The 25,223-nt window shown below is 33.4% G+C and overlaps 1 protein-coding gene across 1 annotated transcript in view; it reads left to right on the plus strand.

The window, feature by feature from the left end:
• Positions 1-25,223, plus strand: part of LOC118195643 (neprilysin-2-like) — an 82,394-nt gene that overhangs the window by 43,818 nt on the left and 13,353 nt on the right. Inside the window, exons 11-17 of the mRNA XM_085823062.1 lie at positions 2,331-2,429; positions 10,202-10,279; positions 10,382-10,485; positions 17,812-17,861; positions 19,809-19,857; positions 20,009-20,076; positions 23,872-24,020. Coding sequence (XP_085679188.1) covers positions 2,331-2,429; positions 10,202-10,279; positions 10,382-10,485; positions 17,812-17,861; positions 19,809-19,857; positions 20,009-20,076; positions 23,872-24,020 — 597 coding nt within the window. The remainder of the gene's footprint in view (positions 1-2,330; positions 2,430-10,201; positions 10,280-10,381; positions 10,486-17,811; positions 17,862-19,808; positions 19,858-20,008; positions 20,077-23,871; positions 24,021-25,223) is intronic.

Raw genomic sequence — 25,223 nt, forward strand, 5'->3', positions numbered from 1 at the left:
CTTCTAAATGTCAGGTTGTAATTTAAAATTTTCAAGTTGCATTTTAACTTCTCTAAACGTTCTGTTAGTTTTTAGCCCAAAGGAACGTTAGCTCAGAAGGGCTATTTGTCTCGAAATGGCATTTTGCGTGTGTTAAATATAAGCGGCGTATCACTTTTTAAATTATTGCTACCAAATATTATCCCCCTGCAATATTTTTAAAGAAATTAAATAATGAAAACTTTGCATGAGTAACTGTATGTGTCTCGCACTGTGAAAAAACTACGGTACCTAGAACCATCAAATTTTGAATAACGTAATCCTCCACTCGAACGTGGGAACCTGGTAGCCCAAATTTTGAATTTCGAATTCATTTTATTATCTATTTCATATTTTGTAAAACTTTAACGAATTTTTTATTAATAAACTCGACGATTTCAAAGCGAGCAATGGCAATACTGTACGGGGAAAAAAAAAAAAAAAAAAAAAAAAAAAACATTTTTATCTTTAGTCCGCAAGACTATCTATCGGAAATTCTAAAGATATTTGTTTTTAAATATTTTGCTTTATTGCTATTGAACTGAGTTTTATGTGGTTCAAGTGCAGAGAACATGATACTTAATAAATAAAGGTAACACACAATAAAATCTGAAAACTTTCTGAATTTTTTAAAATTTTTTCTTATTTTATTTACGTTTCAACGCGCTTCCATCTACCGACAAGAATCTGTTGTGGGCATCCAGGTGATAATCTTTAAGATCCAGTAAGAAAATATTTTATCATTATTATTTGGGTATTTGTGAAAAAGGGATTTGAAAAGTTTAGGAGTAACAAAATCAAAGTTATTCAAAAAACCGATGCTTTTCGAATAGTTCTTTATCATAACTCTGCGTAAATAACACAGAATTTTAAAAAATGAACATACTCACATCCTTATCGTTAGTGAAATATCAAATGGCTTAATATCAAAATTAATTAAACTGATAAATTAGTAAAAATAAACGTAAAATCCGACAAATTTCATGAAGTATACCTAATAGAAAGAAAACATTGTTTTTAAAATCAGATGCATGTTTTATATTCTAAACGCAAGTGCAAACAAAATTTAACCACTTCAGTTACATATCTTTGAGCTATTATTACAAAGCCTTTTTATGTAATAATAGTTCGAAGAATCCATGTAACAGAAATTAATTTCCTTACTAGTAATCATCATTACTTCTTCAAAACATGATCCTTCAGAGAAATATTTTCATCATGTTTATTTTAAAAGCTTGTAATTAATTCACTTAAAAATTTAAATTCTACATTTAAAAACTACCTATTCAGTCGGATAATATTACCTTGGTAACAAGAGAATGAATCTAAAGAATTATTACAATGTACATCAAAGGTTCGTTTTAATATTATTTTGTAATTCATGAAAAATAATTGAATATTCAGTCTTCATGAATATTTTGTAATTAACAATTAATAACCAAAAATAATTCATGTTTATGGAAAAGAATATGTAACTAAAGTTCTCAGACCATAAATATACTTCTATTTTTTTCATGGGATATATACATAATTTTTTTCATTTGAAACAATTTACGTTACTATACATTTTGAAGCAATGCTATTATTATCTGACAGTTACTCAATAGTTGTTCATAAAATTCAATAAAATCTTCACCAAGCTCAGTCTTCACACTGAAAAACAAAGTGGAAAGAAGAAATGGTATGTTTAAGACTCAAAGTACCTTGATTTATTTTTAATGAAAAAAATCTGGAATAGGATACACATGCAATACAATAAAAACTGAAAAACATATCGTTCATTAGGTAAGACCTAAGCTTTGATAGAAGAGAATTTCGTACAATACAGGAAGTGTTTTAGAGGTTTTCTAATCATTTGAGCTACAAACTCGTTAAATCTACAGTAGAGATCTATGAGGGTGATCGCAGAAGTAAAGGTTGAATTCAAAACGAATGAGTTTAAACAATTTTTTCCCCATTTGGGCTCCTGAAATATTTTAAATATGTAAGTACTCTTTCTCTCAGAATCCAAATCCTTCAAACGTGCTTTAATTTAGATCTGCTTAACCAAATTTATTTTACGTGGCATATGTATAAATGAATCATATATAGAATTGCTGATCTGAACTTTTCCTGTTTCAGTAACATTTCCAGTAAAATGGGATTAAAAGAGTTCTTAATTATTTTTAAAAATGTTTTGCATGGACCTTAACATTTTATATTCGTTTTTACACTTTCTTTTACCACACTTCTTTCAAGCTTCACAGGACCAGAACGTAAATTTTATGTAATTAGTAATACATTTGTGTCAAACTTCTCTCTTATTCTTTCAGGCTCTAAAGATTTTTGAATATATACAACAAGAAGTTTATAATATGTTAGAAAACATAGACTGGATGGATTTTCAAACTAATGTGAAAGCAAAAGAAAAGGTTTATAGTTTTTATTTTATGTTATATTATTTACAATTATATACTTCAAAAGACAAAAGAAGGTTTTCACTGTCTGAATGACTCTAATATATCATACGCAGTTACAGAGCAAATTTATACTGAATTTTAAACGTTAGAGTGGAAAATATAGCTATTGCAAATGTAAATTAACAAAAGACTCCTCAAAATATTTCTAATTTTTATAGCTTCCTTTTGACAGTTGAATTTAGCTTATTTCAAATAAATTAATTCTAAAATTTAAATGCATTCAGAATCACCATTATAGAGTGAGAGATTTTTTGTTCTTGGTTTTTTTTTCTTGGACTTTGAGTTTTGAAATTCCTAAAATGTTTACTGTCTTCTTTTCCAAAATATTTATATTATTTCATGAAGATAACCGCATCATACTTGCACACGGCATTTAAAAACACATGTTCAAATGTTTAAAAAATTGTATTGAGTGATTCAAAAATGAAATGCCTTATACTCTAGCTCACATCTTACATTTAAAAAAAGTTTGTATTCTTTCTGCTTCTACACACCGTACCTGTAGTTCAGAGTTGAAAAGCTCTTTTAGTAGTTTAAGTGATTTCAAAAATTGTCTTCTTGAAGCTGAAATTTATGTCTATTGTAGAAGTAACATGAAGTAAATAGTTTCTGAGATAGTTATTAAAACTATAATGTGTTTATTAATAGATTTTAGTAAAAAGAAACTTTCTAGAACACTGATGACGTAGTACTTGAGCATAATATTAACAGGCTGGAAGATAATCAGGTTATCCCCAGCCCCAAGCAATTAATGAGCTTTTGGATTTAACATAGTATGTGATTGACTTTTCTGATGAATTGTAAGTTAAAGAAACAGTCTTGAATCTTTTGAAAAGCGCACTTATATAAACTGTTCGAAAGTCAAATTACCAGTTTCAAATTAAACTAGAATTAAAATGTTATTATTTATTTGTTTTACTATCCCTGAGTAACAAAATAGACAAACAAAAAATCTTGCTTTAAGTAACAAATCAAATATATGTGCTAACTTGTAAATTCGGTTTACATTTCCAAAATTAATTTAAATAAATGATATATTTTGGATATATAATCATGATCAGTTGTATGCGTATCTAGTTGTAGTATTAGAATAGAGGCATGCACGTACTTAGTATATTTTTTAATATGAGAGTTAATATCAGTGTTCCGGCGATTTCTAAATGGACTGTAACTCTCAATTAAACTAATTTACAAACTACTTTGTAACATATCTTTATCTTTATTATACTAATTTTTGAGAGACGCTCAGGCTCCCACAATCACTCTCTGCTTCGCCATTGAAGCCAACTCCAAAGTAATTAACATTCTTTTTGTAAACAGTAACGATGGCAGCGCCATCTGGCTTCAGAGGGACTTAACACTCCCCCGGATTGAAATTACAAAATTTCAAGAAATTATACAAACATTCTTAACAAAGTTAATATACTTATAAACAACATAATATACTATTACTATAACTACAGCTATTACAATACTATAACAATACAATACATATGCAAAAATATCATTTCAGTTTTCTATCGGAAGAACGGCGATCTTTGTTATCGCTCTTTTTAATTCTCCTGATTTTCTTTTGATTTTAACCGTTCTTACTTTATTGTCAGATCCATGATAGACTTTAATAACCCGACCTAATATCCATTTGCAAATTGGCAGATAATCCTCCTTGACAAGTACCATAGTACCAACAGAAATATTGTCCTTCTCTATCATGCACTTGTTTCTCTGCTGCAGAGTTCCTAAATAGTCATTTGACCATTTCTTCCAAATAATTTGAGCTACTTTCGTTGTTCTCTGCCACCGGCTTAACCGATTTTCATTTACGTCTATTATCATTGGCTCCGGAATCGTCTGTATTGATCTCCCTATTAAAAAATGACCTGGGGTCAAAACGTCATAACAATCAAAATCATTGGAAATAGGTGTAAGAGGTCTCGAATTTAGTATTCCCTCTACCTGCACAATTATAGTTTCAAACTCCTCATATGTAAAACGCAAATCTCCTATCGTTCTCTTTAAATGATACTTTACGGACTTTACACCGGCTTCCCATAGCCCTCCGAAATGAGGGGACTTGGGAGGTATAAAGTTCCAGTCTATTCTTTCGGACGTGAAATATGAGGCCAAAGTTTTATCAGGAAAATTAATTACATTGTAAAATTTCTTCAACAGAGAATTTTCTCCTACAAAATTAGAGGCATTATCAGTGAATATTTTCGCACATTTGCCACGTTTGGCCATGAAACGCTTAAGAGTGGCAATTAAAGCACTAGAAGTTAAATCTGACAAAGGCTCAAGATGAATAGCTCGTGTCACAAAACATATACATACACAAATGTAAATTTTATTTAGCACGCCCTTTCTCTGATGCTTGTAAGTCACATAAAAGGGACCGCATAGATCCAAACCTGAAACACTAAATGGGGGTGATCTATTAACTCTCTCGTATGGCAAATTGCCCATAATCTGTGAAGACAAAATCGGTTTGCATTTAAAGCATGTCACACAAAGATGTACTGTTTTTCGCGCCAAATCTCTACCACCTAATGGCCAAAATTTTAAACGTACTGCATTCAATAATCCTTGGGGGCCAACATGCAATAATCTTCTGTGCACACTAGAAAAATAAATCTTACTTAGCTTAGAATTTTTTGGTAGGATTGCAGGATATTTCTGAGAAAAGGTAAAGAAGCTTTTTCAAGACGGCCACCAACGCGAATTATTCCTTTACGATCAACAAAGGGATGTAAATTTTTTAAGTTACCTGTTATGTCCTTTTTACAAAATAGAACTTTCTGCTCATGCTTAATAAGCATTTCCTCAGCTATTCTTACCTCCTCTAGTTGAAGAGGGCCTACCTTTCTTGATTCACCTTTCCTGCAATTACAAATAAACCTAAAAATATAAGAAAGAACATTAATTATTCTATAATAATTGTTACTAATATTCAAGAGTTCGTCTAAAACGTTAGAGTTCATGTCAATCAACATAGTTCTCTCAGAAATGTCATTAATGTCACTAGAACTTTTACTTTCTTGCACAAAGGACTCCCTTTCATTTGGTGTTAGGTTCTCAACCTCTGGAACTATTGGTTGTAAGCACTTGTAGGGAAGATGCGGCTCTGTAAAAAATTCTGCACAAGTCCACCACTTAGAATTGTTCACTAGAGAAGAGGCACTAACTCCACGCGTTAGAAGATCGGCTGGATTGTCTTTGGTTGAACAATAAAACCATGAATCTGGATTAGTCAACTTCTGAATCTCGTCGACGCGATTTTGAACGAAAGACTTCCATCTCCTGCTTGATCCTTTGATCCAATACAGTATAACTTTAGAATCACTCCAAAAAAAGATATTAGATGAACCTTTACGATCTAGAACTTTTTTAACTTTTGTTCCCAATCTTGCAGCAATCAGTGCACCCAGCAATTCAAGTCGAGGCAAGGAAACTTTTTTGACAGGTGAAACTCTGCTCTTGGAAGCCAGCAAATTCACAGAAATTTTTTCTTGATTCTGTACCTTTACGTAAACGGCTGCACCATACAACTTTTGACTTGCGTCAGAAAAAACATGGATCTCTATATTTTCATGACATGAATCCAAAGCAAATCTTGGAACACTAATGTTACTAAGTTCTGAAAGCTCGCTACACCACTCAGACCACTCGTCGTTCAAATCAGAAGGAAGCTCTTCATCCCATGGTAATTTACGTAACCATAGCTTTTGTAGTAAAAGTTTTATTATAACAGTGAATGGTGTGATGAGTCCAAGAGGATCATATATTTTTCCAGCTGTTTGGAGTATGAAGCGTTTGGTAATTTTCTTTCTCCTCGAAATTTTCGTCAAACAAGAAGTCTCTATACTCAAACTATTTTCCTGAATGTTCCATTGAATTTCTAATACCTTCAGTATCTTTTCATTTGAGCTTAGGGGATGAATATCAAAATTTTCTTCTTCCCATTTTTTAGCTAAATGATAATCATTCGTCACCCATTTGCGTAGATTCATCCCAGCTCCACGCATAATTTCCTTTGCTTCCCTTGAAGTTTTTAAGGCTTGTGATACATCATCTGCTCCTATAACAAGATCATCAACATACATACATGTATCAAGAATTTGAAAGGTATCGGGATACACATTTCTGTACTTTTGGATATGCAGCTTTATAGTTGCAGCTAACAAAAAAGGACTGGAATTAACACCAAAGAGCACACGCTTAAATCTATACACTTCTAGCTGATCGTCGGTATTCTGCAAAGGTGTATCAATATTCTTAACAAATAAAAATCTAACTGCATCTCGATCTTTCTCAGCTAACACGATCTGTAAAAATGCCTTTTCGATATCTCCTAAGATTGCAACTCTATTAAGTCTAAAATATATCAGCAAGTGAAATATATTTTGATTCAGATTAATACCTGGCCACAAACAATCATTCAGGGACAGGCTACCTATTTCATGTGAGCTCGCATCAAATACAATACGCATTTTTGTTGTAACGCTTTCTTCTCTATAAACTGCCTGATGCGGCATATAAAAAACTGGCTTGTTTACTGGTTTTGTAGAATCTAATACTCTTTCTATTATCCCTTGATTTAGGTACTCTTCTAAAGTTTCTCTATATTTCAGGTATAATGTATTATCATGCTGCATTTTTCTCATCAGGATTTTTATTCTTTTTTCTGCGACACCAAAATTGTCGCCTAAATGTTCCCAACGTTTCTTCCAAGGCAGACTAACAATATAACGACCATCTTTGAAACTAACAGTTTTGTTGAATATCTCTAATGCTTTATCTTCATTGTAAGAATTGGGATCATCTCTGATACCAATTGATTCCAAATCAAAAAACTTCTTCAACTGTGCTTCGACATAGTCATAAATTAACCCACAATGCATTAATTGTTTCTCATGTGGTAAATCTTCAATGCTACCGCTTACCAAATACCCAAATGCTGAGTTTTGTAACACTAAATTTGTATTTGGTACATAAATTTGCCCGGATCTTATCAAATCGAAAAATATTTCAGATCCTAAAAGTAACTGAATTTTACCCGGTTTGTGAAAGTCTGGATCAGCTAACGTAACTCCTTGTGGAATCTCAATATTACAGACATCAATTTGTCTAGAAGGCATCAAATGAGTAATTCTCGGAATTACGAAAAAATCTAGTTTACGACTGTATGTGTTTCCTTTATTTAAAATAACCGCACTTATTTTTGATTTCACCGTTGTTGAAATCCCAAATAAACATCCTACTGATAGGTTTACATTTTCTCTTTGCAAATGAAGCTTCTCAGCTAATTCCGATGAACAAAGATGAATCATACTTCCACTGTCAAGCAAAGTTCTGGCTGGAAATATTTCTCCTCCATTTCCCTTAATATAAACAATCGCTGTCGATAGTAGGACTCTATTAACTGCATTACAATTTTTATTTACATTAGCTGTCATAAAACACTCGCTATCCTTACTTATTAATGGCTTTGCGTGAGCGTTCAGTTTCGCTACTTCTGTAGACGAACTGGCGTCTGACTTTTGATCCGACAGAGAGGCGATTTCGCAACTCTCTCTATTTTGGGAAATAGAAACTTTTTCTCGCTCATAACACAGTAACGAATTGTGCTTTTTCTGCATAGCCTACAAGAGTAATTTGAAGGGCAATTTCTCACTCCATGATTTCCAAAACAGCAGAAACATAAGTTGTGCTTTTTAACATACTCGACACTATCCTTTAAGCTGAATTTTTGAAATTTAGGGCATTTAAATAATTTATGTTCCACATTACACAGTTTACAAATTAAAGCACGTTTTACAGTCACACATGAAACCATTGAAGAAACCTTTGATTGACTTACTGAAGCTTTTGATTTAGACATTACTGGAATTCTAGAAGCGTTTAATGTTCGGTATTTTTTCTTTCTTTAAATTCCTTTCCCACCATAACTTAGTATTCTGATCAAGTTTCTGGCTAAGAATAAAGGCAAATATAGCGGATGAAACCCCATCTAACTTTTGTTCTAAACATTCTAACGATCTTACAACTTCACTTGTAACATCAATTAAATTTAGAATCGCAGAAGCTGACTCGTTTTGAATAACGGGGATACTCATAAATCTTTTAAGATGAGCATACATTTGTTCTCTAGGATTCGAGTATCTTTCTTCAAGGAGAGACCACGCTAACTTATAATTATTATCCGTTATAGCTATCGTTTGGATAATTCTAAAAGCATCTCCTTTCAGTGCTGATTTCAAATATTGCAATTTTACAGCATCTGATAAATTTGGGTTTTGATCAATACTCGCTTTAAAAATGTCCTTAAAGGAAAGCCAAGAATGCATTTCTCCTGAAAATATTGGTAATGAAATCTTGGGTAAACGCACAACAGTATTTTCAGAAATTACTGCATTTTCTACTTTATTTTCTTTAAAAACGTTCGACAATCTATTATTTATTTCAAATTCTATATCAATAATACTACTATTGATTTCATCTTGCTCACTGAAGATTTTTTCGATATTTTCTTCACTAGTTAAATTGATAATAGAATCAAAAATAATATCAAATTCATTTTGCAGATTGTTAAATTTAGTTTTTAACAATTCTAAATCACTAACACTTAAATCTGGCTCACAAAGTTTCTTTTGCGACTTCGATAAGATAGTTTTTTGAGTTCTCTTTTTAGTGAGAAAATCTTTCAGTTTCGTAGCCAATTTCGCTACACTTATCAATAACAAAATATCACACAAACTTAATTCAGAATTTACTAAATGCAACAGTTAATAATGAATAGAGTGTCAAGGGTTTTTTACTTACCCCTTTCTTTCAGCAACTGGCTATAATCCACAAACACGAATTCCATTGAAACAAAATGGCAAACTCACTGTTTTACACTAGATTATTTATTTAGCTGATATCTCTGCGGCTCTACTGGACCACTCAAATGGTCCGGCGATTTCTAAATGGACTGTAACTCTCAATTAAACTAATTTACAAACTACTTTGTAACATATCTTTATCTTTATTATACTAATTTTTGAGAGACGCTCAGGCTCCCACAATCACTCTCTGCTTCGCCATTGAAGCCAACTCCAAAGTAATTAACATTCTTTTTGTAAACAGTAACGATGGCAGCGCCATCTGGCTTCAGAGGGACTTAACAATCAGTGCATACTTGATCAAGAATTTCTCTATAAGTAGATAGGATGAGTAAGGTCAACTTGAATAGCCTCCAAAGTCTCTTAAATATTTAAACTGCTTGTATTCGTCTTGATTGGATACCCAAAACCATTTTGCAACAAAATTCTTTGTTGTTATAAGTTTTATGCCAAATCTCTGTTATGAGTTGTGCGAATTAATTTATATACCAAGAACACGTTATTTTGGAGGAAATGCCTTATCTTTAATAGAATTTCAGAAGAAAACTCCATAGGGATAAAATACAGATGAAGAACGTTCATAACATTTTAAAAGAAACATCCATAAGAATAAAATTCAAATGAAGAACGTTCAAGAGAATGAAACTATAATACATTATAATTTAATTTTTTTATGCAGGTTTTCACTATTGTGTAACTATTTTGTGCTAGTTTGCGTTTACTTTACACATTTCATTACTGTGCACTTATATATGAACTCTTGGGTATTTAAAAATCAAATATCCACTGCAGTAATAACAGACTGCTTTGGGCAAAGTAGAGGAATTTTTTCGTATTTTGCAGGTTATTGGCATGAGAGCATACTTTCAGTATCCGACAAAGCTTCTGAATAATACATATGTCTCCGATTTATATGCAGGGGTAAGTAAATTAACATTGATAACTGAGCTTTCAACAAATTAATTTCTGAAATTTAAAGATATTTTAATATTATTTTCAAACATTACTTAATTGTTTTAACAGTTAACATTTAGCAACGAAACGTACTTTGACAAAGAAATGATAGTGAAGAAATGGTCGACAGATATCTCCTTCTCCAAGCTTCGGAAATTTAACACCCTAGAAGAGTATGTCACATTATAAATATTAATAAAGTCTCAATTTTAGTTCAGTTATATAGATTTGTTTAAATAAAGAAGTAAAAATAAAGAATTCGTATTCTAAACTGAATTTAGTGAAAACCCGGTCATTAAAACATAATCCCTTATTACTAATTATTACGTTTTTGTACAAAATTGTTGTCTGTTTATCGTTAATGAGAATCGCAATGAACCTTTCACTTATTTCAATCGCTTTTGCAGTTTGAAACCTTATACTGTTTCACTTCTTTATTTTTATACACATGAAATTTTTATTGCAGATGATCTAGATTTGCCTTACCCGAAACAATATTATGCAGCCATATATTTAAAAAAAATTCCAATAGCCACTTTGAACTATTTAGAAAATGAAATAAATAAACCAAAATTATGCAGCCACATATTTAAAAAAAATTCCAATAGCCACTTTGAACTATTTATAAAATGAAATAAATAAAACACCTTAAATGGCTTCAATATATATATTTTATGTTATAAATATATCCTATTATTATTAATATAACATTATAATTATAAACAAAAATTCTAGATTATTCTAAAAATATCATTTCAGTAGCAGATAATTTAAAAGAACTTATAACTTTGATGCATTCTTTTTTTCAAATTAATTTTTTTTAAACAGCAGTATTTCATTTTTAAAATATTTATTCAAGGCAATTGTGAAGAAGCTAAGGTAGAACGCAAACAGTCAGAAAGGATCATTATTTTCAAACGTAAAAATTTCTGATGAGTATTAGATAGTACAGTAAATTTCGCATAAATTAATTAATGAAAAATAAATTGGCAAACAGTTAATTAACAAAAGTTACCTTTACTCTAATAAACAGATTTCAGCTCCATATGAGCTACATGTACCTCATTACTGAACAGCATTCAGATCTTAAATTACTTCTTTATATTTATCAAATATGAATTCTAGAATTAGTCTACTTAATACTTTCAGTAAAGTAATTTACTTTTATACTTCTTGTGAAAATACATGTGACTGTTTATGACATAACTATTGTCTAAAATGGGATTAATATTTAACATCAGACTTTTCTAAATCTACTATATTTATATTTTTGCGCAAAATGGTAAGAATCATGCATATTTTTCTTTAACTGTAAGACGCTCTTAAAGTTTTTTCACTCAACAAAACAATGCATGGTTAGTTCAAATTTCAAGTTTAATCAATCTACGATTGCTTACCAACAGTGTGATTTAAATGTATTAAACGCATTTTAAATATTATTTTAACTTTTATTTATGTTTAATAATATGTCTAATTCATGCAAATTAAAATATATGCAACAATGTATTTACCAAATGATACGTTTAACGTCATGTATTACGTACCTGGTATTGTTTCTATTTTAATAGTTGTAATGCTGTTTCTGTATTGCTTCACATTTCTAAATCGCATTTTATGTCAGTTAGAACATGTGTGATAAAGAGGCATTTCGTCAGCTCCAATAAGACAATATTTAATACAGGGGAGTTCAGAGCTTTTATTGTAATGGGAAAAGTAATAATTAAATAGAGAAAGTTGTAGAGACATTAGGTATTTTTTAAAGCAAGATAGATGAAAAATTACCAACCGCCTTCGCCGGGGAATCGAACCTTTGACCTCTGAACTACCGGCTCAGTGTGCTGACCACTACACCACGAAGGCACGCTAGGAAGACGGGTGAAATACCTTATAAAGTACCTCCAGAAAAACCGAGTAGCTAATTCAATGTCTATGTTAAGGCAGCAAGGGTTATCTGCTGAAGAGAATTGATATCTTCGCCGGAACACCCTTTAAGTAAAAATGGACTGCAGCAAAGAACAATAGTGCTAGCTCTCTAAGAGGAGATGCTATCGTTAATGTTTTTTTAAGGAAAACTGCCTCGTATCCGTGTAAGACATGAGCTCTTCATCCTCGTTTCCATGTAAGATATGAGGTCTTCATGGAAATCTTCTCAGGCTCTTCATGAACTCTTCCTAATGTCTTTTATACAAAGGTTCATAAAACGTTTATGCATTAATTCATTTATGAGCTGTTTGAAATATTTTTAGAAATTATTTGACTGATACTACACCGTCAATCTTAATATTCGAGTGTCATCCCTCATCTCAGTATTTGTATGGAATTCATAGAATTTATAAAAATCTTCAGAACATTTATCACATCAAATATTGGGATATTTTTTATCGAAAACCGACTGGAAGAAATCTTCTTCTGTCATCAATAAAGCAACTCAATTTTTTTTATCAATACCTATCCATCTATATGTTAAATTTTTCGCAAATCATGTTAGCTGAAAGAGGATTCTTTTTCTTCTTCAACTTAGTATATTTTACCATTTATTTAAAGATTAGCGTATTTAAAACAGTTTTTGATCTCCTTTTCTCAGACTCTTTTTCATGTTCGATAAATGCAGCGCATGAAGAAGGTAGTTGGCCCTTGCGAATTAATTTGCCCTTATATCCAAACCATCTACGCCACGAAGGGCTTATCTCGAGGCCCTAACAGAATAGTCTTTCATTGCACTAATTAGTCCCTTGATCACATAGTTGAATTAGGATTTTGGTATTTACTCAGAGCCGTGCCTACATATTTTTTCACCTGAGGCAAAGCGGTAAATGTGCGCCCCTGTATACAATGCAAGATTATTTATTTACCTATTTGTGGGGGGGGAAGAATAAATAAATAATGCTGAATAATGTTTGAAAACATAACATTATTCAAACATGCACAAAATATACAGGGTGTTTCATAGATCATGGGACAAACTTGGAGGGGGGTGGAGCGTACTCAAACATGCATTTTTTATAGGAATGTAGGGTCTAAAGTGACGGGTTAGGGCAGGAACGCAAAAAAAACGACACGAGAGGAAAATGTGTTTATGTACAAAATAAAAGCAAAGTGCTTCTTTGCAGCAATACAGTATTCACAATAAATGTTCAAAATTGCGACCACCAGCAGCAATATATGCTTGGTAATGTCGTAGAAGGGATTGACGAACATTTTGTAAAACGACAGACATTTAAGCGCACGCTTACTGCCGCGATGGATAGTCGTGCAACGAGGTCCTCCAGTGAGTCAACGGCAGTCTCATAAGTGATGCTCTTAAGATGGCCCCATAAAAAAATCCAAGTTAGATAAATCTGGCGAACGAAATTTTATGCTTTAAGTGTAACTGAACGGTAGAATAGATGGAATGAGAGCTACGCAAAGTCTTAACTCATATTTCTGCCAAAATTTCTTATGGAAGGTGTATTTCAGTTAGATATGAGTCGAGCTTTCACTAGTGATGGACATTTCTCAATATAATATGGAAGATTTAATTTAAAATATTACGTATGTTCGTATACTAGTCGGATAGCGACATTGCTGATATTACTCTGGAATTCACTCTGATATAAAGCGTATGAAAGGAATATCAACTAATGATCCTGCAAAAAATAGAGAAATAGGATAAAGGATCTCAGGTATAATTAAATGCAATGAATATTACATATTGGTTGAAGAAGCAGGAATTTTACTGATTGTAGATAATGAATATAAATTTTGTCTATAGTTCCGTTTCTTTCCTTCTTATGTAGTTTTCTTAAGCTATGCCATATCTTTCCTTCTTTTGTAGATTTCCTAAGCTATGCCAACCTTATTTGATGTTATGCCAAGATAAGTTTCAGATTTTAAGGTGTCTCCACAAAGCTTCCAAATTTTGACAAATGTGCTTCGATATATCCTTATGAAAATTTATATTAATTCCGGGTCCTTTGAACTGCAGGGTGAGCTGCATACATTTGGAAATTACAGCTGAAGATTTTAAACAAAAGCAAGTATTAAGGTTTCTAGAGTATGGCATTTTTAAATGATGAGTGTCTGAAACGTAGTATTCACGCGTCTCGAACAAAATCAAAATCAAACACAATGTTTTAAAATTCTTACATGGAGAAATTCCAATAGAAGTATACAGTGCACTGCATGAATTGTGTATTAATCAGGCAGTAAATCGTAGTACAGTCTTCCGTTGAGCTATTATGCTTTCGTGAAGAACGTACCTGATATTAAAGATGACGGAAGGTCAGGAAGGCTAAAAATATCAGCAAAAGAAATAAATGTGATATTTGTAATGAACTAGAAAGGAAGAATATCGTCTAATAAAATCCCAAATTACAATAGAATATCCCAAATTACAATGATATCACCAGCATCAGTAAAAGGTATTTTGAGAAAAACTTTGTAGAAATAAAAGCTTGTGCAGGTTGCGTTCCTTACCGCTTTAAGCAACTTTATTGAAACGAAGATTTGATAATAAAAATGAAAGATTTCTGTCCAGAATAATCTGACGATACGTGGTAACTTTTTGAATAGAATGGAAGCGGTTGAGTAACTTTGAATTAGAATTGAAATTGCAGTCAGTCCTCCTCTTGAGCATACAGAATTTGAGATGCATAATCATAGATAACTGATGCCGAGAATTATCTAGAAGTCATTAGAACTCCAGCTGAAAAAAAATGTAACTGTAGCATATTATTACGAGTAACTGTTAAACTATTGCAGGTGTACAAAAACAATTTTGCTTTCTTGGGGATGGACATGAAAAGAATCTGAATGAGACGTTTTAACTTTTAATCATAAAATCTACATTTGAGTTTACCAGTGTTCAAATACCTCTCTAATTTGAAAGAGCCTCTCTGTGCTCTGCATTTTCTCTATATAAAAGAAGTTTCTTCAGCGACTGATCAAACCATTCGAAGAACTGAAAAGGGCAGTGCCCTACAAAGGTACTCTACTAGGCAATGGGATCAGAAGAACTACAAGGAGAAACTGTTTAAAAATAAAGTAATATTTTAGAGAGAAAATTATGCAGCATTTGTTTCCAAAATTACTTTTATATTTGAATTCTATGCTGTATCGATGGCCATTACCTGCTAAAAATGTAACGTGGTATTGCTGCGTAATTCACAGGAACCATATTTACTTTGTTTTGCTGTTCTGACTATTAAAGGACGGAGAGTTTGAAATCGATTAAATTACTAGAAGTATATAAACAAATATGTCATTTCACTATGACTATTTAAAAATGCAATTGTAATTTAATAATTAAACCGATATTTGCATACGAGTCGCACTTAAGAAATCAAAGAGCCTCATGAGACTCGCGAGCTGAGGCCTGAGCGCCGCAATGTAGCCATACCCAGTTATATGTCACTCAGGGAACTGGTTTTAAGCGCCATATTTGCTCGAAACAAGAATTTCTTTACATTTTAGGGTAAATCGAAATTACTTAGATAAGCGTGGTCATTGTAATTAGCGGCAGTTATGCATTTATATATACAGGGTAATCCAAAACTATTGAGGGCATTTCATAATTGAATTGCGTGCTACAAACACACCTCATGTGAAAATTAATTAACATTTAAAATTTTGTTGTGCAAAACTGTTTTAAATTGTCGTTCCAAGAAAACAATAAACATGTAGGCACCTTATTTTTTTTTTCAAGCATGAAATGCGCTCAGTCATTTTGTACCGCACTTTATATACACGGTAATTATCTATGTGCTTTATTTAGTGTTTTTAACAGAGTAATTAATCTGTGTAAGTTTGATAATTAAACTTCTTCCTCTCATTCCACAAATTTATTACTCATTATAAAAACCCGTTTATAAAACCCTAGTAAGTTTTAAAACAGAAAGCAAAAAAGGGGGGAGTCTTATTTTAGAGCAAATATGGTATCCCTACATCATGACAAGAGGGCTCAAGGCATTTGTAACTGAAAATTTATAAGGTATTTCTCCTGCCTTCTTAGCGAACACACGTGGTGTGGTGTGGTGGTCTGCCAACAAGGCGCGTATTCCAGAGGTCCATGGTTCGATTTCCGGTGAAGGCGTTGCATATTTTTCATCTCTCTGCTTCCGAAATACCTAATGACTCTACAAATTTTTTATTATCAGTCAAAAGGGGCAATTTGTCAAGAAGGACTGTTAATTTCGTTTTGGCATTTTGCGTTGAAATGTCGGCTCACTTTTCAAATTGTTGCCACCAAATATTAGAGCCCTGTATTATATTTAAAGAAATTAAATAATAATAAAGAATCTGCATAAATGTATGCATGTTTCTCGCATTGTGATAAAACAACGGTACCTAGAACCGTCAAATTTTGAATAACGTAGTCCTCCTGCGAATATGGGCATGTGGAAGCCGAAATTTGAAATTTGAAATTTGGTTTATTATAGATTTCATACTTTGTAAAACTTTAACGAATTTTTGATTAACAAACTCAAGGATTCTAAAGCGAGCAATGGCAACGTTGTACCAAAAGAATATTTTTATCTCCAGTGCGCGAGACTGTATCGTACAAAGTCTTTAATCCGGACTCGTCGGGACTTCGGCGATTCCAGATTAGGGGTTTTTCTGGATTATAGATCATCAATTTAAATCTGGTAAGATGACATGCAGAAATTATAAAATTAAAAATATGAAACCGTAATTTATGAAATAAAGAGCAATTATAATCTAAATGGTATCAAAATTTACAAAATAAAGTTTAATATTTATTTGTTTATTAAACATTTCTTTTAATGTAAGTTGTTTAAGTTGCTTCGTTTTATGTGCTAATACTTTCTCTTTAATTCTATAAACTGACATAATTTCTTGTTCATTCACAAAGTTCCGCTGTTCAAGTCCTGTAATTGCTGTGTCGAGAATACCGACTAACTTGTCAATCGAAATTTTTTCGTTTTCACTAACCTCTCTGTCACTCTCTTTATGCCTTTATCCATTTTTTGAAACAATTCCACTTTTTGTTTGACGGACATCGAAACATGCTTTCGCTTTGTAAATCCTCAGGCAGCTCCAGAATTGGAAACTTTTTTTGACATAATCGAAAGTTCAAGTTTACTTTTTATAAAATTGCTCTAACAGTCTGCAAAAAATAATATGCCGGATCCAATTAGAAGATTAAGAAACAACGTAATCTGCAGCATTAACTGAAGTAGATAATTAGATAATTTTAGCCTAGCTTATACCGTCCATTATACATTAAACGCTCATGCGTAAACGTATTATGCGTTTACGCATACGCAGAAAGTTTGTAGCTTTGAGGTCCGGATTATAGATCCTTCCGGATTAAAGACTTTGTATTGTATATTCATTTATATAAGGTATACCATACTGTACATCTAGTTCATTACAAAATTCGAATGCACGCAGTTAACGAAATACCTAAAGCATTATGTTTTCTGCATCATTTTGCTGTACAGATTTATTTCTTTAACATTCAGAAATTTTATTTTTTAATGGTATGTATTTATTTTCAGAAAGAAGAAGCGTGTAAGAACAGTTTTCAACCCGTTGGGAAATAGCAATGGTGAATTCATTTTTCTTTTCTTTTACTTCTCATTGATATAATCATAGCATTCGAAGTATTACAATAAATGACAATTTTTCTTACTACAGTAATTTTGCTATTTAAAAAAAATTAGTTAATACTTTTTTAGAATATGTTGAGATCATTTGCAATCACCAATGTTTTCTACTACAATAAGTTCGCTACCCCAGAAGACAGCTACGCTGCTGGCCACCGTAAATACAACACCCTGAAGGAAGCATGCAAATAACATGAAATTTACAACATGCATTAGCGGAGGTGAGATATGCAAATGATTAGAATTTCAGCTCAGACGCACATCCCGCGCGCCTGTGGCGCCACTTCAAAGCGCTGTTTAAGGCTTGGAGTTTTCGACGATTTTAAGTTCGGCAATTGTATTTTTCTTGAGGTTTTTCAAAAAAAAAAAACGATCAATTATGCCTCGTAGTAAACAGCGATCATCGTTTGATCAAGTATCCGAGTTCTACAGAGGAAGGATAGTGGCCTACCGAGAGTGTGGATTATCTTTTAGGGAAATCGATAGCCGTGTTGGAAGAAACCAAACAACTGTAATGCGGATATGTGACCGTTGGATGCAGGAGGGTACGACGGACCGACGTGTTCGATCGCATCCACCTCAGTGCACCACTTCACATGATGACAGGAACATTGTGTGCATGGCAGTAACGAATCGCTCAGTCACATCACGAACCATAGCACAGCACATTCAGTCTGTAACGCATCATCCAGTGTCTGCGCGTACCATTCGACGCCGTTTACAGCAGAGTGGTCTGTCCGAAAGACGTCCATTGCTTCGTCTACCCTTAACGCAGAGCAGACGTCTTCGCCATCATTGGTGCAATGAAAGAAGGATCTGGACGGCAGAATTGAATTAAATTAACTTTACTGACGAGTCACGCTTCTGTCTGCAAAACCACGATGGTCGAATTCGAGTCTAGAGACACCGTGGAAAGAGGATGTTGAACAGCTGCGTTATGCACCGCCACACTTGTCCTGCACCGGGTATTATGGTATGAGGCGGTATTGGATATCACTCTCGCACTCCTCTAGTACGCATTGTCGGCACTTTAAACAGCCAGCGCTACATCTCCGAGATATTGGAGCCAGTTGACCTTCCTTACCTTCAGGGCTTGCCCACAGCCATATTTCAACAGGATAATGCGCAACCACACGTGTTACGTATTGTCCAAGGGTTTTTCGTCAATCGCCAGATTGAAATGCTTCCGTGGCCGGCTCGTTCTCCGGATCTTTCGCCGATAGAAAACATGTGATCCATGGTTGCTGAACGATTGACCCAGATTACATCCCAAGCTGCCACACCAGATCAACTTTGGCAACGTGTGGAAGCTGCTTGGTCTGGTGTACCCAAGAACACATCCAAAATCTCTTTGAAACAATGCCGAGGCGTGTGGCAGCGGCGATCTCCAACAATGCCGAAGCGTGTGTCAGCGGTGATCTCCAACAATGGTGGCTACTCTGGCTACTGATTCTGGAAACCACACTTCACGGAAATCTATAAATTTAATCGTTTGATATTTGGTCAACATGTTATCTACTAAATAAATTTTGTTGTGATATCTCTTGTCTTGGTGTTGCAATTTGGGTGGCCAGGAGTGTAATTTCGATTTTCAATTTCTTGGATTATTTTATTTATAATGAAGGCCCATTTTGTTTGAACAAAATATATAATTGGCACACACATGAATAAATTTTAATAATATGTGATGTTAGCTTTCTCGATAATACGCTTTAATATTAATAAGGCAATAAAGGGATATTGATTTTGATTACATTTTAGATACGTTCTCACAAATTCAGATAAACCAGTTTGTAACATAAACATTAATATTTAAAAACATTGAATTTGTATTAAATTTGACTTTTCTTAAGGTAGAGCATTTTTCATTAACTACATTACTTTCGTAGGTTTTCCAGAGCTATTTGTATTTCCATTATTTATCAAGGATCGAACTGCGTAAGTTAATAAAATTTTTTATGTCAAATAGTTCTTTAAACCTAAATTCAGACAAGATATTATTATTGGCAGTATTTTTATTACTTCGTTTTTGCATAATATTCTTGAAACGTTATACAATCTTCATTTATTGATTTACATTTTTTTCTAGCTATCTTAATTTCGGAGCTATCGGCTATCTTATTGGTCAAAGACTTGCACAAGTATTCGATGAGAGAGGTAAAAAATGATTTATATTAAAATGATAATAAGTTTACAGACAAGGAACATTATAACGTTCTTTCTAAACTTAAAAATTATAAAATTGTGATTTGTATAAAGCTAATGAAATACATTAAAGTATAATTTTTTAAGATGCATAGTTTTTTAAAATGTAATAAAATGTAAAACTAATTTTTTCTATCTATCACAAAACTTTTAGTCCAAAGGGGCTTTGTCCCTGAGGGACTATTGTTTTCGTTTTGCGATTTTGCTTCGAATCACTCTGAATATATGTTTCACTTTTCAAACTGTTGCCACCAAATATTATTGTCCCTATTTGAAGAAATTAAATAATGAAGAATCTTGCATAAATGTATGTATTTTTCTCGCATTGTGATAAAACAACGGTACCTAGAGCCATCTAACTTTGAATGATGTAATCCCACTGCGAATATGGGCATCTGAAAGCCAAATTTGAAATTTAGAATTTGTTTTATTATCTTTTTCATATACTGTAGTATTTTAACGAAGTTTGATTAAGATACTGAAGGGTTTCAAAGCGAGCAATGAAAACGTTGTACAGAAAAAACATTTTTATCTCCAGCGGTTGAGACTGCGTATCGAAAATTCTACAGATATGCTCATTTAAAAATTGTAGCGACATTAGGTTAGTTGGAAAAGCCAGAGAGATGAAAAATATGCAACACCTTCGCCGGGAATCAAACCACGGACCTCTGAAATACCGGCTCAGTGTGCTAAACCACGAAGGCACGCTAGGAAGGCTGAACAAATACCTTATATACTTCCTCTTTAAAAGGGCGACTGGGGTTTTTAGGGAACCCAATCACCAAATCCTGGGTGTGGAGAGTCATCATCCACAACCCTTTTAGTTCAAGCGCCATTGTAGAGACATTAGGTTAATTGGAAAAGTCAGAGAGATGAAAAATATGCAACGCCTTCGCCGGGAATCGAACCACGGACCTCTGAAATATCGGCTCAGTATGCTGACCACTACACCACGAAAGCACGCTAGGAAGGCGGGAAAAATACCTTATAAAATTATTTTGCGATATTGCTGTTGAACTGAATTTTATGGTTTAATTGCGAAGAACATGATATTTAATAAATCAATGTAACACACAAAATGTAAAAAAAAGCCTCTTTAGACGTAATTAAAAATCTGAAACCTTTCAGTTTTTTTTTTTTTTTTACTAACCGCCTATTTAGTGCATTTTTTCATCTGGATTAAATCTGGAGCAAAAGATTGGATTTTGTATAACTTTCGATATCCTAAAATGGATGAATCGTTTGATGCTTGAATCTCTCATATTAGATAACGTGACCATTGAAAAAAAATCGATAAATTTGAGAAAAATCGAAAATAAATATCATGCAGCTAAAATTAAAGTTTGAAAAATAAACTTGGTTTAAAAAATTATTTTAGCGGTGAAATTTATACATATTGAAATTAATGATTAATATGATTTTTAATATGGAATATTTGGAAATAAGTATAATGAAAACATCTCAGGGTTAAATTCAAAAATTCTTTCTCTGATTTCAAACAGGCGCTATGAAGTCGCTTCAGTTTGATTACCAGACACAAAGAATGTACCAATCTAGTCATGACCTTTCGATACGTCTGTAAATAAGGGTAAATATTTGTTGTATTTATTTCTGTCATCCAAAAAGAGCTGAATGTACAACCAGCAGATCACACCAGTCATCTAGTACTAGGAATTGAGCAGGATGTTCTAACTGAGACAAAATATTAAAATAGCAGCAAACAGTTACTTGCTTACGCTTTAACTGAAGTGATGATTCAAAACATTCTAGGTACAGGCTCTGCGCAGATGATCGGAAAGCTTTAGAGCGAATGCGCAACTTTTGGTACCGGTCAAGTTTCAATAATACAGATGGACGTTAAGATCCGTACACTACACAGAGGTTTTTGGATCTAATCAGCGCTCTATAAATTCCGAGCATAGCAGAGCGGTCAGCTACCCATCATGTATTCGACTAAACTGACTTTTAGAAACTTTTTCTTCTTAACATACAGAATGTGCGGAATGAAGCAGATCTTGCTATCAAACCTTGCTCTAATATTTTACATCTGGCTAAACTTAGTTTAAAGAACCTTATAAACAGAGCTCTGGAGCTGGATTTCGGCCTTTGCGGCAGCAAACGTGCGCACAATAGTCTTCTTCCTGCAAATCTCTAATTCATGTTCATCTGACCATTTTAGGATTCCATTTAGTGCAATTTGCAACTGTCTCTCAATGTACCTCATGGCAATCCCACTGCAACGTATCATTGAACCACCTACATATCCCATTAATGGTAAGAGGAAGCTCTTTCAAGATAGAATTTAATTTCAAGCTAATTCAAGCTAAAGTGCAGGAAGCAAACTTGAGGCTCGTCTTCTTGATAAAATACTTTGAACAGCAGAGAATCAAGCTTTTCATGGAAAGCCCTATTTTTAAAACAATTTTTGAGTAAGAAGCGTAAATAGCCACGCAAATAAATTTCATAAAGATTACGGAGAATACCGTAACCTGTCGCATCTCCAGGTGTTATCATATACTTTTCCAATGACGCCCCCCCAAAAAAAGCATTTCGAAGCAAGGTCTCTAATATTAAAACAATATCTACAATCTAGCCACCTCTATGAAACCCACTCTGGTACGACGAAAAGCCTTATTATTTCTCATTATATTAAGTTGGCTCAAAACTTCTTCCTGGCGTAACAATTTAAATATTGCAATCAAAATGCAAGCCGAAGAACGAATTCTAAACCGAGGCTAATTAACCTAGTAACGCGGCCTTTAGATGCAGAAACTCACCGTGTTTTACATTTGGAAAATCTCCCTTTATATACGCTCAAACTAATTTGCATTCTGGTAAGGAACCGGAAGAGAAAAGGGATAGTACAAATCTAAATCATAAGATAACTGGTGAATTAAAATAATAGGAGCTTTATAAGCTACTAATCCATGTTTCTCTAAAAGCATACATTGAATTCATATCGCTTAAAGGACACAAAAATTCCTTTCTCTTTATCATCATTGCAAATTATTTACGAAATCTGTTCCAGAGTACTTAAAAGCAATAATATACAATATGAAGTTACATCAGTATGTACTGGATAAGAATGCTGTGCATGAGATTATTTATCAAATAAAATTTGAAAAGCTTTTGAATATATTTTATAATAATAAAATAGTGTATTAATAATACATATGAAAATTTTAAAACTGACCCCGAAATTAAGTAAAAAAACGTGTCCAAAAATTAAGGTCTGGTTAGGTTTTTGACTAGTAATATCGTTAAGGAGTTTTTGAAATCGGTGCATAGTATAGCAGAACATCGCAGGGAATAAAACTACGGGAAACGTTAACAACGCTAACCAGAACATGCAACAGACAACACTAAGAAACTGCTGACATCAGTGAGAAATGATCACCCCTGAGGGCGTTGTAGGTTTTTGAACCGAGAAAGGAAACATTTGTTTATACTCAAGATGAAATTGCTAATGAGTCTTTGACGCATCATAGTCCGTTCCTTCCATAATAATAGGGGTATTATTGCTGATGGCTAGCGACGTGGATCTAGGCCTTCTCCGAAATCACGTACTGGATTGGATTAAGATTAGCTGAAGTATGGAAAAGATGCGTGTGAGGAAAGAGAACCCCCCTATGGTGCACATTTTAGTTTTCATTTCCTTCCCCTTTCCCAGATGAGAATTCTGCCCATTTTAAACCGGTATCTTTCGACGATATGAATTTAATATGAATATTAATGATAACATTACAGATTGGCGGTATAATCTAGAAGGCACAAGTTTTCTCTTGTCTGACATTGAGTATCATTTGAAGATCAAAGAAACGAAAGAACTCTTCAAGGAAAAAACTTGTTGTTTTATAGAGCAATACGAAAACTACACTGACGATAATGGAATGCAGGTAAGATAAACTTGTGGCTTCTTTTTTCTTTCTAGGGCCAGAAATACATATAATTTAACAAAACATGAAGGAAAGATTGTAGAAACATTAAGTATTTTTTTATTGGAAGCAGGAAAAATGTGAAAAATGCCAAACGCTTTCGCCGGGAATCGAACCACGGATCTCTCAATCACGCGCTGAGCGTGCAGATCACCAAACCCCGAAGGCATGCCAAGAAGGCGGAAGAAATGCCTTATAAGATAATGACGAAGAATTTTAAGTTAAGAAATATAACATATGCCATGAAGCGAAATAGTGTATTAATAATACATATGAAAATTTTAAAACTGACCCCGAAATTAAGTAAAAAAACGTGTCCAAAAATTAAGGTCTGGTTAGGTTTTTGACTAGTAATATCGTTAAGGAGTTTTTGAAATCGGTGCATAGTATAGCAGAACATCGCAGGGAATAAAACTACGGGAAACGTTAACAACGCTAACCAGAACATGCAACAGACAACACTAAGAAACTGCTGACATCAGTGAGAAATGATCACCCCTGAGGGCGTTGTAGGTTTTTGAACCGAGAAAGGAAACATTTGTTTATACTCAAGATGAAATTGCTAATGAGTCTTTGACGCATCATAGTCCGTTCCTTCCATAATAATAGGGGTATTATTGCTGATGGCTAGCGACGTGGATCTAGGCCTTCTCCGAAATCACGTACTGGATTGGATTAAGATTAGCTGAAGTATGGAAAAGATGCGTGTGAGGAAAGAGAACCCCCCTATGGTGCACATTTTAGTTTTCATTTCCTTCCCCTTTCCCAGATGAGAATTCTGCCCATTTTAAACCGGTATCTTTCGACGATGTTGCTTTTTTTATTCCATGCTCTCCACTCTGTGCATATATTTAGATATTCGAAATTGTAAGTGGTACTAAATCACGTCTCATATGTAAACAGCTCTAGACCTCATAGCTGAACTATCCAATGCTTGTGTTATTGGTAGCACAGAAACTATCAGAATATATCGGGTTGCTTTCAGTAGTATGAGTGGCAGAGGAAACAGACGACCTTGTGTTTAATCTACACTATGATGACACGCGATAACCAACGTCAGCTTATGTCCTCCGATTTTACCGGCTGTCTGTCATCGAAATCTCATTAAAATTGAAAGACAATTCAAAACCTATTCCAGCTGTGCGCTAATAGCAGCAACAAGTG

The sequence above is a fragment of the Stegodyphus dumicola genome, chromosome 8 (genome assembly GCF_044657685.1).
Source record: "Stegodyphus dumicola isolate Sdum_Otavi_A_Nest chromosome 8, ASM4465768v1".
Taxonomy (NCBI): domain Eukaryota; kingdom Metazoa; phylum Arthropoda; class Arachnida; order Araneae; family Eresidae; genus Stegodyphus; species Stegodyphus dumicola.